Source organism: Danio aesculapii, chromosome 20 (assembly GCF_903798145.1).
Source record: "Danio aesculapii chromosome 20, fDanAes4.1, whole genome shotgun sequence".
NCBI lineage: Eukaryota > Metazoa > Chordata > Actinopteri > Cypriniformes > Danionidae > Danio > Danio aesculapii.
In genome coordinates this window covers 33,104,353-33,119,397 of record NC_079454.1, presented here as the reverse complement: position 1 = coordinate 33,119,397, position 15,045 = coordinate 33,104,353, and the positions used below count along the sequence as shown (strand labels likewise).

Here is a 15,045-nt window from a genome sequence, read left to right as displayed (position 1 = left end):
ATATCTTTGCAATGTGAATATTGTAGATGCGCATAATGCGATATCGATGTTGAAACTATATATTGTGCAGCTCTAATTTGCACCATGAATTGCGGAAGACAAGGCATGCATCACAAATTCAGTCTAACAATAATTTAAATACCGAAACATCTTGTCAGGCAATTTTACAACAAGAATAATTTGAAGACTTTTAAAAACTCTTTTGAGGAATCCACAAAATACAATATCTTGCCACAATCCTCAAAACTACTAAATCAAACTATTGCACATTACAAAATTTTCTGTTAAAATATATAATTTTTTAAATATAATTACAATATAATACAATTTTGTATGCTCACTAATCTTTTAATATATTTTATAGGGCAGAATCCATCAGCTTAAGTGATTTTGTATTTAAAAATGAAAGAATATATTTTCATTTTTAAATACAAAATAACTTAAGCTGATGGAAAGTTATTTCACACATATTGTGAAGTTTTATTGAACCATTAGTTTTTTGAAACATTAAATAAGACACTTTGGTTGCAATTAATATGCTGGCTATGTACAAATTAATTTAGAGTTTCAGTATGACACTGCAGATTTCACATATCTGAATATCCTTGATCTAAAGCTTGCATGCAACTGCACGTCTTTGCATATTTTTTTGTAAAGGTCACAGTGAAGTGACATTCTAGCTTAATTAGTCACACTTCTGTGTTAATTACCAAAGTTGCTGATCCTGAAAATATAACACCAACAAAGCAAACGGCGTCAAGTACATGCTAATATTCTGACATCAAAAGTTTTCTAATGCAAAACCTTTAGGAGAACAATATTAAGGATTACAGCCAAATAAACTATGATGACAAACAGCAAGTTGCATTAAATGTAAAGAATAGGCCAAATGTATTTATGTATATTGGTCAACCTTTACAGATCATCTGTGAATAAGGGAAGCCCCTGATCCTCCATGACCCCCCTGCTGAACCCTCTGACACTAAAACCCTCAAATACTGTAAGAAATGACCCGGTGCCCTAGCTCCCTTATCCCGGGCAGGGCTATTTTAAGCCGTGGCGCACATACAATCCCGCATAAACAAACACATACTTGTGTAAACAACAAACATAGTAACTGCTACTCTTCATCATCTCTTGTCTATCAAAGGTTTATAAAATATTCTGCAGCATGTTCGCTTGCAGTTATTACCTTCAAGCTGTAATAAAGCTAAAATAGCTGAAACTGAATGAAAAACAACATGGGATTGCAGGAGAACATTAATTATGGTAGAGCCAAACAAAAAAAATCCCACTTTGTTATTACAAGCAAATTCCCTGTTTAATCATAAGCAACCCGTCACACTTTCTGACCATTTTTCATGCCTTTTCCAGATGTTTGTGATGACCGGATAAGGTTTTGAAAACAAAACAACCATTTTATGGAGATCCTGCTTAAGAATCCAGGTAAAAAAGACATTCAAAAAGATTCAAAAAGTATATTGAACAAGCAAAATTCCATTATTCAAGAAATTACAACTTTAATATGTGTTAAAGTTTGTCGACGCAATAGCCTAGTGGTTAGCGCGCCGACATGTGAAGCAGTAGCATGTCAAGGCGTCCCGAGTTCGAATCCTGGCTTGAGGTACATTTCCCAAACCCTTTCTCCCCTCTCTCTCTCTTCAACTTCGCTTCCTGTCTCATTACTATCTAAAAAGGCCTAAAATAAATCTTTTAAAAAATGTGTTAAAGTTAAAGTTTAGTGTTTAAAAAATATTTTTAAAAATATTAAATTATTTAGAAAAAAAAAATGTATTTATTTATTGCAATTTGAGCATTTTTTACTGCAAAATGTGTTTCCTAAAAAGTAAAAAATAAATCATTTTTATACAACTTCCACACATGTACATTTACACAGCAGCCATGTTTTTAATACAAATGCATCGGGCTTTGTCTGGATAAATTAAGTACATTTACAGTTTATGCCAGAAAAATTTTTGTGAGCAAGTTTTCTTATTTTTTAAAAGACACATTCGAATTAATAAAGTCTATGCTACTGTTCAACACATAATCAATATAACTTTCATTTTAACTCAATAGCTGCTATACTAACAATAGGCATGGGCCGGAGATTCTGACTGTATGATAACCTTGGATAAAAATATCACGGTTTCACAGTTTTGTGATTACTGCTATAAAAATATGTTCAATGTCGGGGTAAAAAGACTACAACTTTTTCCACTTTGAACACAATATATTTTATTTTGAGAAACATTTAAAATATTTTAGAGCGCTAAACATGTCAGGCTGAATAATTAAAATAAATTATTGACTTATCCTGTCTTCATTTGTTTCAAAAACACAGATTTTTTTACAACTGAAAACAGTATCTTTGGATATATTTTCTGCTGAAGATACTGTTGTCATAAAAAAACAAAGAGAAAAGTTAAAAAAAAAAAAAACCTTACATATACTGTAGAAACGGTATAACAGAAAATGTTGGTGGTTTTAAAACCTTGATCTTTTGCAAACCCAATATACCTTGAAAATGGTTATAATCCCATGCCTAAATAACACTATAAGCCAATACCATGTGATGTGCTAAAATAATTTTATTTAATTTTGAAGTACCTACCTGAACCCTCTGGAGCAAGCATATGCATTTCTCCCGGACATCTTCATAAGGACACCTTTTGGAGAGCATCAGGACATGGGCCAGGAGTGCGTTGAGATCACTGGACAGGCTGTCATCCATGGCTGGAGGAGGAGAAGAGCACTGAGGGTCTGGCATTGGCCCAATAGACTCTATCTTCTTGATCACCTCCTGGTGAATGAGCTCCATCGCTGCGTTTCTGGAGCTCGAGTCTCGACTGCTCAAAGCATCCCATCTTCCTGCAGCATCTCTCACGTCCATCACTGTAACAGTCTACTATTCTTCAACTATACACCTAACAGCCTGAGCCATGAGTGAGAGAGAGAGAGAGAGAGAGAGAGAGAGAGAGAGAGAGAGAGAGAGAGAGAGAGAGAGAGAGAGAGAGAGAGAGAGAGAGAGAGAGAGAGAGAGACCAAATTAAATTGTATAGTTAAAACAAGATTTCCTGCTGCAAGCTGGGAAAGGAATTCTGCAAATCCCTCAAAAAAATGTCTTAAGCAGGGATGGCATTATAAGCATTGTGTTTATATGAGCTCAAAACTAAACAAAAGTTGCCTGGGTTTTTTCAGTGTTCTGTTGTTTAAACAGAAGTAATGACAAATTCAAGCGTCTAGTGAAATAATTACCCATAGTCTTCTATAAAAACTTGTTATTTTAACAAAGAAACACTCAGTATCATAGTATACAGTACACACATTGTAAAGAAAACCGTTGAATGGCGTTTAATCAAGTTCTGGTATATTACAAATATCCCATTACAGACTACACAATTAAAAAAAGAGCTGGCATGGTGAGTAATTAATAAACATATTCCATTAAAAAATTAATATGCAAAACGTGTCAAGAAAAAATTACTTACTATATTCACATTCTCTCTAGTCGTCCCTGCTGCCGTTGAATGAGACCTTCCAGCGCTCCTTCTCAGTCGACTTCAGCCTTTTGCACAGCGGCTTGTGTTAGCAGTTGATTGACAGGAGGAGCAGTCCAATAGTGTTCTAGGTAGGAAGGAATAGGCGTAGACAAACTCAGAACGCACCAATCAACGATTAGAAAGGAGTTCCTCTCAAGCCGCGCCTCCCAATACTAATAACCAGGGAATTGTAGTCCAGAAATACGCTAATGTCAACGTTATCTAGGTGACGCAAATACAATTGAACTACAAATACCAACGTTCCTAGGAAAACGCTGGTAACTGCAGGGGCCCCGCCACCACTTGTTTATCTCAAAACCCTTATGATTAATGCAAAGCTTTCACCAGATATTTATCTGTCTTATTCAATGAAAATATGTCAGCTATATATAACCTCTAAAAACAGAATAGATATATACCTATGTCGTAGCATAGCACATCGTAGTGTTCTGCAAATATGAGCTTTCTACTATTCTTTGTTGATTTTTTTTGTGTTATTGTATGAAAGCATCATTTTGTATTATTGTGTGAAAAAATCGTATAACAGGTAGACGTATAACCTGATCTATCTATCTATCTATCTATCTATCTATCTATCTATCTATCTATCTATCTATCTATCTATCTATCTATCTATCTATCTATCTATCTATCTATCTGTCTGTCTGTCTGTCTGTCTGTCTGTCTGTCTGTCTGTCTGTCTGTCTGTCTGAATAACGATTTGATACAAATTATACAGATTGTAGGTACATATAGCATGGACACCACTGAAATGCAGAAAGATACTGTATATGATTCAGTTACATTTTTACACTGGTCTGTCAAAAATATATTACAGGGTCATTTTGATATTGAAAAGGCAAAAAGCAAAATTACTGCAGAAGGACAAACACAGACAAACAGAGATATAAACAGTGCTTGACAGTTTATGACAAATAGGGTATTTGCATAAGGACTTTACATTAAATTAGAATTCACAGTAAAAACGCGAAACACACATATTCAGTGTCTTGTACTCAGATACCTCACTAAATCTAGTGATGTCTAACTTTACTGTAGTTTTCAAATGCCTGTACAAACAGTATATGGTGCTGTCTTGAGCATTTTCAGGATGTGTCACCAAAAGACTTTTTTTGCATTGGAAAAAAAATTTACAGAGTAAACTGTCATAATGAAAACATGACAAAGCCATCTGATTATCTTGTTCATAAACAATGGTGTCGGGACTTTTCATCTTGATGACACTGACACTTTCAGTGACATGAATACTTGCTTTTGAGGAATGAGCCATTTTGAGCAAGTGACACCTTTTGCAGGTTATCAACTAGGTTTTGCAGTTTGTACTAATTGTTTTGAGAAATACATTAACTGTTGTGCAAATGTAAATAGTGTTCTGAGAAATGCACCAAAGCCATTGAGAAAAACTGTAATTTCAGCCAGCCTCAGCGCTTCTTTCCAGTGAACTGTCTTTCCATTAAAAAATTGCCACGTTTAAGGTCTGATTTCTTTTAAAACATCAGTAATCTTCAATGCCTGAAAGATATATGATATGAAGTGGGTTTCAGACCAGACAAGAAGGACTACATTAAATTCCAGTTCCCCCGCCATGTCTTTAAAATATGACAGTTTATTTTACCCCAAAATTTTCAATGGAGTTTCTGTGCTCGACTTTTCTGTGCTTCCTGCTGTTCCTGACAGTGCTAGCTGTTACATGGTCTTTAATCTCATTTTACACTTGAACAATTAAATTAAATACTTAAGTCTATTTAACTGAATCCATTGTAATTACATTACAAAATCAATGCTGTAAAATAGGGGTGCCCAAACCTTTTCTTATGAAAGGCCAAAAAACAAGTTTGATTGAGAGCTGTGGGCCGAAAGTAAATATAGCAAACTGTATTACATTAAAGTTGCCATGGGTAATTTCCTAATTTATCTTATATTATTTATTAATAAATGGGGAAAAATACTTAATTTAAATTTTTTGAAAATGTATAATATTTTTACAAACTTATTACAATAAAACCATTAGAAATATCAATTTTTAAAACAATGGAGTTCAAAGCCGAATACACTGAGCTGAGCGAAATACATGCTGAGCCTGCCTTTGCCTTCATTTGATCCTCTGCTTTGGTCCCTATTCATTAAGTGACAGTATGTACTTTTTTTTTAATGCATTTACAACATTTAATTGAAACATTTATTTTCAGTTTGCTTTTTTGCAGCTCAACAATAAAACAAAGAAACAAAAGGTAACATTCAAATATAAATGAGAATTTCTGTTAAAGGCATTCCCCAACCCTTCCTAATAATTTTCCCGCTGGCGAGCCAAATCAAAGGATACAAACAGCCAACTCTGCCCCGCAGGCCCTAGTTTTGGCATCTCTGCTGTAAAAGGAACCTTGTGAAATTGAAAATAGTCACAAAAGCTTTCACCGGAAGTTTATCATTAGCTGAAAAACACCAGTTGTGCATATAGCCCATTGATGAACCATTTTACATTCAATGACTTAAACAATGAACTAAGACTACTGTACAGTGCACAGAGTAATACAATACATTTTAGGCAACATTACATTACCAACTGATAATGTGGGAGACCACAGAGAAATGTAGGCTACATATTAGATTGAATTAATGTACAAAAAATGCAATCTGTTTGGAGCAAAGCAATCTCTTTTTATGATGTGCACAATAGAAAATGCATCAAAATTAATTAGTAAAAAACTGTATAATGGGAATTGTATTGGTTTTAACGCTAATACTATTACATTCTAATAGTCCCAAAACACAAATTAAACCATTGAATGTACTGTTTTAAATGGTTAAAACCTATTACTATAATGGGAACTATTATAACTTTTATACGTTTCTTTTTCCTTTTATTTTAGGATCCTGCTGAACGTCTGCATGAACAAGGGCGGTAAAAGAGGAGGGAAATTTGAAACTGGGGGCGGCGCTGTGGGCTACTCAAGATGACACTCACAGCTAATTCATCTGCACGATGAACAACCGTGAACAACACATCATTTATTCAGAAATAACGAGGAAACCTATTCGAAATGGATCACTTTAGAGATCAGGTAGCTATATACTTAATGCTAAGTAGTTATTATATATTGAAGTTGTTAAAACTATTATCGATGTTTAAACGGATATTTCAGTCGTTAGCCTTTTAAGTTAGCTTGTTTACATTTTGCATCATGGAAAGGCAGTTTTTGGTTCGTAACGTTTTTATGTAGCCTAGCATGCAGCTTTCTAGGTTGTGACACAGTCATTTATTTGATAAACCAGGAAATGTTTCTAATTTTGATTAATTGCTGCTGTTTATTCAGCAAGTTAGCATGGCTAATCATTTTAGCTATTGTACGTTAATTTACATTAAATGTAAACAGTGGCTCTTGCCTATCCATTTAGGCTAATTGTACGTTATTCTTTAACAAACTTTTTACTCTCAACTTTTTTCAGGAAAGAATATGTGTCGTATATATGTTTAATTTTTATGTTTTATATATGTAAACTATTATTAACCATAGAACAGTATTATCATTGTCCTTCCTCCAACCATGACATAGTAAATAATCTATAAACTAACTTTTTTTTTTTGTGTGTGTGTGTGTGTGAGTTACAGAGTTTTAATCTGGACTCCCCGTCCAAACAGAGTTATGTTGGCAGTTTTTATCAGCCACCAGAGAAGATGTCAAGACCTTTGTATATGAACCCAGACACACATCCACTCAACAGAAAGAGCTCAGGTTTGCAGGATATCAGCCCACAGCTTTATCAGAAAGTTCCTGATGCTGGAAGCAGAGGTGATTTGAGTTTAAAAGATGACCATATAACTATTTATTTACAGTCAGATATCTTATTTCTGATTCACAAAGGTCTCACTTAGATGTAAGTTCTTAATTTGATTCCATAGATATTGATATAACATCAGTTCTATATATTTTTTTAAAGATGAACAATGAATGTAAATGTAGAATTGTGTGTGTGTGCGCAAAATAAATAAATAAATTATACAGGTTAATTTTGAATTTCACAAATATAGCTTGTAAAGCATTAGATTGGCTCTTTATCATAAAAACCATTAGTAGACAGAACTGGGATACTCTATATTTACTGTAATGCTTTATATTACAGAAGCCCACTTGATTATTATGTCATCCAGAAAAAAGCATTTTCAACCATTTTTTAAGCATAAGAATAAATTACACCAGTGCACTGTTTTACTGACAGCATAGCTAACATTTTTTATTTTATTAATCGTCAGTTATTTTAATACATGAGCACATACAAATACAGTCTCAGCTGTACAGTAGAAAAAAGGGAAATATACAAACAAATAAACAGGATAATACAGTCATGCTAGGAGCTAAAATATGCACCACCATAGAATAGAAAAGCTGGAGAAATTATTAATGTAGTGCCAAAAAGGTGTCCATAGCTGCCAAAAGTCATTGAACTTTTGATGTATGTCATAGATGAGTTTCTCGAGTGGAAATAGCATACATACTTGAGACAATCACATTTTAAAGTGCCTGAGGAGATGACCACAATAGAAATATGCATTTCTTTGCCAGATAAACCAAAATTAAATACAAATGCTTGGTGTGGGAGCCCAACACATTCTCTACTCCATCATATAACAAATACAATTCAAGAGGAAAAAGCAAATGTTATCTTAAAGAGTCCTTGTAGAACATTATGCATTCTCTTCCACAAAGAGGTGATTTTGTCACATTACTAGAAACAGTGAAAGAATGTTCCCTTGCATTTTTTGCAGTTAAAACAAAGATGATCAGAGGAGTTCTGTAAATCTTTTTCAGACGTAAGGGTGTAAGATAAACTGGTACATTTACTGGTACATTTAGATGACAAATTGTTACATATTTCAGACCAATCTGTATCTTCAATTTCGTGACCCAAATCTTTTTCCCACACACTCTTCAAACTCTTAAAGGAAGAAGTGCATGAGTTAGATAGAGCTTTATATATTTTGGATATTAGTCCTATCGAAAAACTGCTCTTTACAATTTGCTCTATGGCTGCAAGTTCAAATCTCAGTTTACCCTTAACTCACAAAGATTTAGTGAAATGATGAAGGTATTTAATAAATTAGATTGTGGTATATTATAGTGGTTGGAAATTTCTTGGAAAGATTTAAGTGTACTGTCTGTAAAGAGGCATGATAATTTTAGAATCCCTGATCTGGACCCATTTGAAAGACCAATATTTTGCAAAGATACTGGGAAATCAGGGATAAAAGCAATAGGTGAGAACAAAGTGATATTAGCTGGAATTTTAAAGTACTTTTTTATGTCTCTCCATGGCTAACATTTTGATTGAGAGATGCAGTACGGATTTAGATTTTGGCAGGTAATCCAGTGTGGTGCTTTTTGTAAATGTTAAATTTTTTTTTTTTAAAGAAATGCACTGACTGGTTTGCAAATATTAAGAGTGATTTGAGAAATGTACCAAAGTGAGTGAAGATAAACTCCAAGACCCAATGTAAGTTTGTTTGGTTGTTTGTTTTCTAAGCAGCAGTGATCGCAGCCCTGAAAACACTGCAGGAGAAGATGCGACGCTTGGAACTGGACAGAGTTCATGCAGTAAAGAACGTCCAGCACTTCTCTCAAACTACTCGACACCAGGAGGATGTTTCTGCATCGAAGGAACCAGAGCACAGCACGCAGGACAATGACTCAACACAGAGGAAAGGTAACCTGTTGCACAGCAGTTATTGATCAACTTTCAATTTTACTGAAAAGTATAAAATGGAAAAAAAAATCATATATTCTAAGTAGCAAATGTCTCTTCATTTCAGTGCTGGTTTCAAAGCTTCACTCAGCAGAAACGCGCTGCTCTCTACTGGAAAAACAGCTCGACTATATGAAGAGAATGGTGGAGTGTGCAGAGAAAGACATAATTACTCACACAGACAGACAGGTTAGTGAAAGCATAAAGCCAGTAGAGCTTTTGGATATTCCAGGAGTTTGAACAAATGTTACAAATTCTCATTTAAAAAACTAATTGTGCAGAAACTTTTCTTCAACTGTTTTGGTATTTAGGACTATCCGCCTAAGGAAAGCACACATACAGACCCACAAATCCAGGCACAGCTCAATAAACTGGAAAGACTGGAAAAGGAGTATCTCAGACTCACCAATACACAGTCTGTGGCTGAGGTACACAGATATGATGCCATATGGCTCTCTGGGCTATATATTGTCTAATATTTGTGTAATATTTGTATATACAATATGTGTTAAATGTATTGATGATGTGCAGAATTGTCTTTCATTTGATTTGATGTCTTTCATCTACAGAGGAAGATTGAACTTTTAGAACAGAAACTTTTAAAGGAAGAGCATGAGCGTAAACTTGTGCAGGAAAAAGCGGAGGAGGTAATTTTTTTTCATGAAATTTATGAATAAAATCTTGCATTAAAAAGTGGTTTACGGAATTGATGCAGTGATGTCATCATTTAGTTTTTTCTGCCATCAGTTGCAGCGAGAGCTTGAAAATAATCTCCTCTCCCTTTCTGCTGCGACTCAACCTAAAGGCAAGAAAAAAAGGAGAGACAAGGCCTCGTGGAAGGTACAACTTTATATGCAGAAATGTATAGTGAGCACTAGGTGGCAGTATGTATACAGAACAGAATATTACGGATGCATTGTTTGGTCAGTGGTGTGAACTGTGGTGTGTTTTCTTTTATTTGATCTCAGAAGTCCCCTTCAGCAAAGGTGGAGGCAGTCTCTGCTCCGAAGGCTAAACGCCTCCCTTTTGTGGCTGGAACAGTAAGTAACTTCACCATGACTCAATGGAAATGGGTGATGGTTAACAGTTACACAGCTTGGTTGTCATGTATTATATTTAGTCTAGATATTTAAAATCACTGATAAAAATGCTATATATATATATATATATATATATATATATATATATATATATATATATATATACATTCATATACATTCATTCATTCATTCATTCATTCATTCATTCATTTTCTTTTCGGCTTAGTCCCTTTATTAATCTGGGGTCGCCACAGCGGAATGAACCGCCAACTCATCCAGCATTTGTTTTATGCAACGGATTCCCTTCCAGCTGCAACCCATCACTGGGAAACACATACACACTTATTCACATACACTTACACTACGGACAATTTAGCCTACCAAATTCACCTGTACCACATGTCTTTGGACTGTGGGGGAAACCGGAGAATATATATATATATATATATATATATATATATATATATATATATATATATATATATATATATATATATAATGGTTTGATTAGATTTTAATTATTTTTTTGTTGTTGAATGAATTAATTCTTTTAAGTATGAATTAAAATGCACCAGAAGTAACTTTTTATTTTTTAACCATGATTATGTTATTATTTTTCAACATGGATGCATTGAATTAATCAAAAGTATGTTTTAAAGAATTAGTTCCTCTTTTTAACAAGAATGTCAAAAGTGACAATACAGACACGTATAATTCTATTAAAATAATAAAAAAATGTATATTTATTTTGTTCTGTTCCTCAAAGAATCCTGAAAAACACAACATTGGTCAATAATATTAATTAAAGAATAAAAATAAATAGTAAATCAATAATAAAAACTATTCATTCATATTCATAGAAATCAACATTACATGATGGACCCTGTGGTGCTGAAAAGCAATGATGCTGAAAATTCAGCTTTGCCAACAAAGTATGTAGAAGAAATGTAAATTACATTTCAACACAAACAATAAACAGACTAACTGAAAAGAAAGAATAAACTAATTTTTCAAACATTTAATTGCCATTTATATTTGAATAAAAATAATAAGAATTCTTTGTTCATATTCATATAAATTTATTAAATCATTATAATTCATAATTTTTTTAATTTTAATATTCTCTTAGTCAACCAGTCCCAGCCACTCTGTCAATGCCAATGTTCAGAGTGTGTTGCACATGATGAAGCACAGGAATCCACGTCTGTGCGAGAGAATGAGTGCTCTGCAGAAGTCGAGCTCTGAAAAGCAACGCACCCATCACAGACCTCCATCCTCCCCCAGCAGATCTGCTTCCACACTGGGTAGTCTCTCTGAACTCTTGCTTGCACTGCAGGATGAACTAGGACAGATGAGCTTGTGAGTAACTCCATCCGGTGTTAAAGATGTGCTGTTGAAATGCATTTATGGGTAGAATAAGACAGGATTTTATAAATGTTTGCATGTGTTTGTGACAGTGAACACCAGGAGCTTGTCAAGCAGATTGATGAGACCACTAGGCGAGAGCTTCGAGATGATCTGGAGCGAGAGCTGGACTGTCTGGTCAAGAGAATGGAGGAAAAAGCAGCTCAGATTTCCAAACTGCGCAAACATCAGCAAACAGTGAGTTTGTGCTTTATTCTATTAGCTAATAATTGCATTTGACACCCTGTAGGAATCATTAGGTAAGTTTACATTAATCTTCCGCTAATTTAATATATACACCTAGTGGAAATAGAAATGTATAACGCCCATATATTGCAAAAGTTTTTAGGCTTGCAGGAGATAATTTTTCAGGCAATTTGAATTCCCATTTACAGGTCACATGGCTTGCATATGTAGAAATCATCTGCTAATACTTTAAAAATGACATGCTATGTCTGGACCAGAGAACCAAAGTGTTTTCTATAACTGGTTAAAGACCAAAGCAATTATGGGAGTGTTATTTTCTAAGTAACAGAATAATGGCTCCATTAACCAACACATGGAAACAGACATGAAGTAGAATCTCAGTTTGGCTTTATTGTTTGTCTTATGTACATGTATTTCAGGCAATGCACTAGCCATTACATAAGTAAACTTGCCTATATCTCTAACCATGATTTTTGTAATTACTCATTGCAAACAGAAGAATTTTATTCGCATATAACATTCAGGGTGCTTTCACAGTTTTGATTGGTTGGTTCTTACCAGAGTTTGGTTGACCCCTCCTACCCTGCCCCCGCTGGAGTGTGTTCACACAGTGTATTTTGGTTCTTAAAATGACATTTGCGTCATCACAGTGAAAGCTGTTGCTAGGTAACAATAGCTTGGGAGGAGACACAAAATGGCTGGACACCACTGCTTGGATGCCTCAAGTTTGAACTTTGGACTATGAAATTGTGTTTTCGTTTTGTGCCAATGCAGAGACTATTTGTCATAAATGTAAAACTTCAAACAAGAAAAGTCATGTTCTGCTGTTTATAATTTAATTTGACCCTTTAATCTTTTCTTGCTCTCAATCACAGAGATTTTAGTGACAGTTTCGGAACTTGTCTGAGTTTATTATGACAGAAGGGAGTGAGTGATTGCAAAAATTCACTGTTTGACCAATTAATATGCGATTTATAGTGGCTCACTTCTGTGATTTGGTGTGATTTGTTCAAATCTGACGTGTACGATACTGGAAATCACACAAACCGCACCCCAGACAACTCTTTCCAGTGGTGGAAAGAGTACTGAAAAATCATACTGGAGTAAAGGTACCATTACTTGCCTAAAATGTAGTACAAGTAGAGTAAAAGCATATGCTGTAAATATTACTCAAAGTATAAGTGAAATATCCTTTTTAAAAGTACTCAAGAGTAGTGAGTATTACACTGTGAAAGGTTAATGCGTTTACATGTAGTTTGTGTGAAAACGTAACATTTTGTAGTGCATTTAATTATTGTTTAAGGCCATTTGGTGATTCCAGTCCTCATACATTAGACCAGTGTTTCCCAACCCTGTTCCTGGAGGCACACCAACAGTACATATTTTGGATGTCTCCCTTTTCTGACCCATTAACTTCGGGTGTTGAAGTCTCTTCTGATGTTATGATAAGTTGATTCAGGTGTGTTTGATTAGGGAGAGGTTGAAAATGTGTACTGTTGGTGTGCCTTCAGGAACAGGGTTGGGAAACACTGCATTAGACATCATCATCATCTGAACAGTATCTCAAATATTGTGTTTGTGCGCAACGATTTTGTCTTCTTGGACTTTACTTGTACGTTTGCTGCATTTATAAAGCTAAAGTTTCTTGAGGTAGATGCATTTTTTTCTACACATGATTTGATTGGATGGGAATTACAGGACAGATTATTCTAGCCAATCAAATAATATAAAAAAATAAATAAAAGTAAAAAATTAGGTAGTGACTGCAGGTTAAAGGAAAATCGTAGAGTAAAATTACAGATACAGCACTAAAACATACTCAAGTGAAAGTGCACATTTCTAAAACTACTTAGTAAGGTAGAATTCTTGAAAAAAGGGACTCGATTACAGTAATTTGAGTATTTGTAATTTGTTAATTTACACCACTGCTCTTTTCAGGCAGCCCATGTGCAGACCAAAAGGGCTAGTGTGAATTACCATCGGTTTTTGGAGTCATCAAAATTCTACAATAGTTTGTTGTTTGTAATTTACAAAATTCTGCAAAAATGTGAAACAAATTTCTGATGGAAACATGCCTGTTGATGAACATCTTAATGTCCTGTGTTTAAATGTATAATGTTTAAATCTATACTCCTTTAGGTCCAGAAATTATCCCAGCCATCCTGTAGCCCTAAACAGAAGCAGCAGAAGCCACAGTGGACCACTAGTGTAGAGAACAAATCCAGGGCACACAGTGGGGTACAACCATTGCCACCATCTCCAGTCAAAGCTTCATCCAGCACGGGACCAAAACAGAGCCAGAGTGGTCAAGAGTCCCTGAAGCTTCTTAAAGAGACCCAAAAATTGTGCTCCAGCCTCCGCAGACAAGACATCACATGGGAAACATAGGTATATTGTTCAAAAACACACATACAAGTAATGGACTAATAAGAAGGGCAGTGGAATGACAGCTCATCTTTGTCTTCAGAAAACATTGATTCATATGCATCTAAATGCAGGATTAGGTTGTACTCTTAAATGTGGTTTTAATTAATTTAATTTTTAAATGATTTTATTTCTGTTCATATTTTTTTTGTTTGAAAAACACCTTGTAAATAAAATATTTACATGTTTTAAATATGGCTTTTTAGTCATTTGAAATGCAGTTGAAAATATGCAGATCTCGGGTGACTTTTCAGGATCCGATTGTTTCAAATTTAATAATTTTAATCAAAATAGTACATTTTTAAATTATTTTAATATTATAAGATATACAGTTGAAGTCAGAATTATTGGCTATTTATCACTCTTGTGGTTTATTTATTATTATTATTTCCCAAATAATGTTTAATAGAGCAAGCAATTTTTCCTATATTAATAATATAATAATTTCCCATAATAATATTTCTTCTGGAGAAAATCTTATTTGTTTTATTTTGGCTGGAATAAAAACAGTTTTTAACTTTTTAATAAATATATTTTAAGGTCAAAATTATTAGCCCTCTTAAGCATTTGTTTTTTTTCCTTTGATTATCTACAGAAAAAAACATCGTTATACAATGACTTGCCTAATTACCCTAACCTGCCTAGTTAAGCCTTTAAATGTCACTTTA

The 15,045-nt window shown here is 34.2% G+C and overlaps 2 protein-coding genes across 8 annotated transcripts in view; one reads left to right on the top strand and one right to left on the bottom strand.

The window, feature by feature from the left end:
- Window positions 1-3,575, bottom strand: part of sesn1 (sestrin 1) — a 68,490-nt gene extending 64,915 nt beyond the window's left edge. For all 4 annotated transcript variants that reach the window (XM_056480710.1, XM_056480711.1, XM_056480712.1 and 1 more), the window contains exons 1-2: window positions 3,492-3,575; window positions 2,615-2,935 (exon numbers count right to left, since the gene is read on the bottom strand). In XM_056480710.1, the coding sequence (XP_056336685.1) occupies window positions 2,615-2,893 (279 nt within the window). In that variant the 5' untranslated portion in view covers window positions 2,894-2,935; window positions 3,492-3,575. The remainder of the gene's footprint in view (window positions 1-2,614; window positions 2,936-3,491) is intronic.
- Window positions 3,576-6,506: 2,931 nt separating this feature from the next.
- On the top strand, window positions 6,507-14,570 carry cep57l1 (centrosomal protein 57, like 1). Of its 4 annotated transcripts, none has more exons than XM_056481411.1 (11): window positions 6,507-6,625; window positions 7,174-7,354; window positions 9,087-9,263; window positions 9,370-9,491; window positions 9,614-9,730; window positions 9,872-9,949; window positions 10,050-10,142; window positions 10,271-10,342; window positions 11,472-11,701; window positions 11,800-11,944; window positions 14,093-14,570. In XM_056481411.1, exons 1-11 carry the CDS (start codon window positions 6,605-6,607, stop codon window positions 14,339-14,341), a joined length of 1,485 nt encoding a protein of 494 aa, XP_056337386.1. In that variant the 5' UTR covers window positions 6,507-6,604; the 3' UTR covers window positions 14,342-14,570. The 4 variants fall into 4 exon arrangements, with proteins under 4 accessions (XP_056337386.1, XP_056337385.1, XP_056337384.1 ...); XM_056481410.1 differs by having other exon boundaries at window positions 9,084-9,263; XM_056481409.1 differs by having other exon boundaries at window positions 7,168-7,354.
- Window positions 14,571-15,045: the final 475 nt, after the last annotated feature.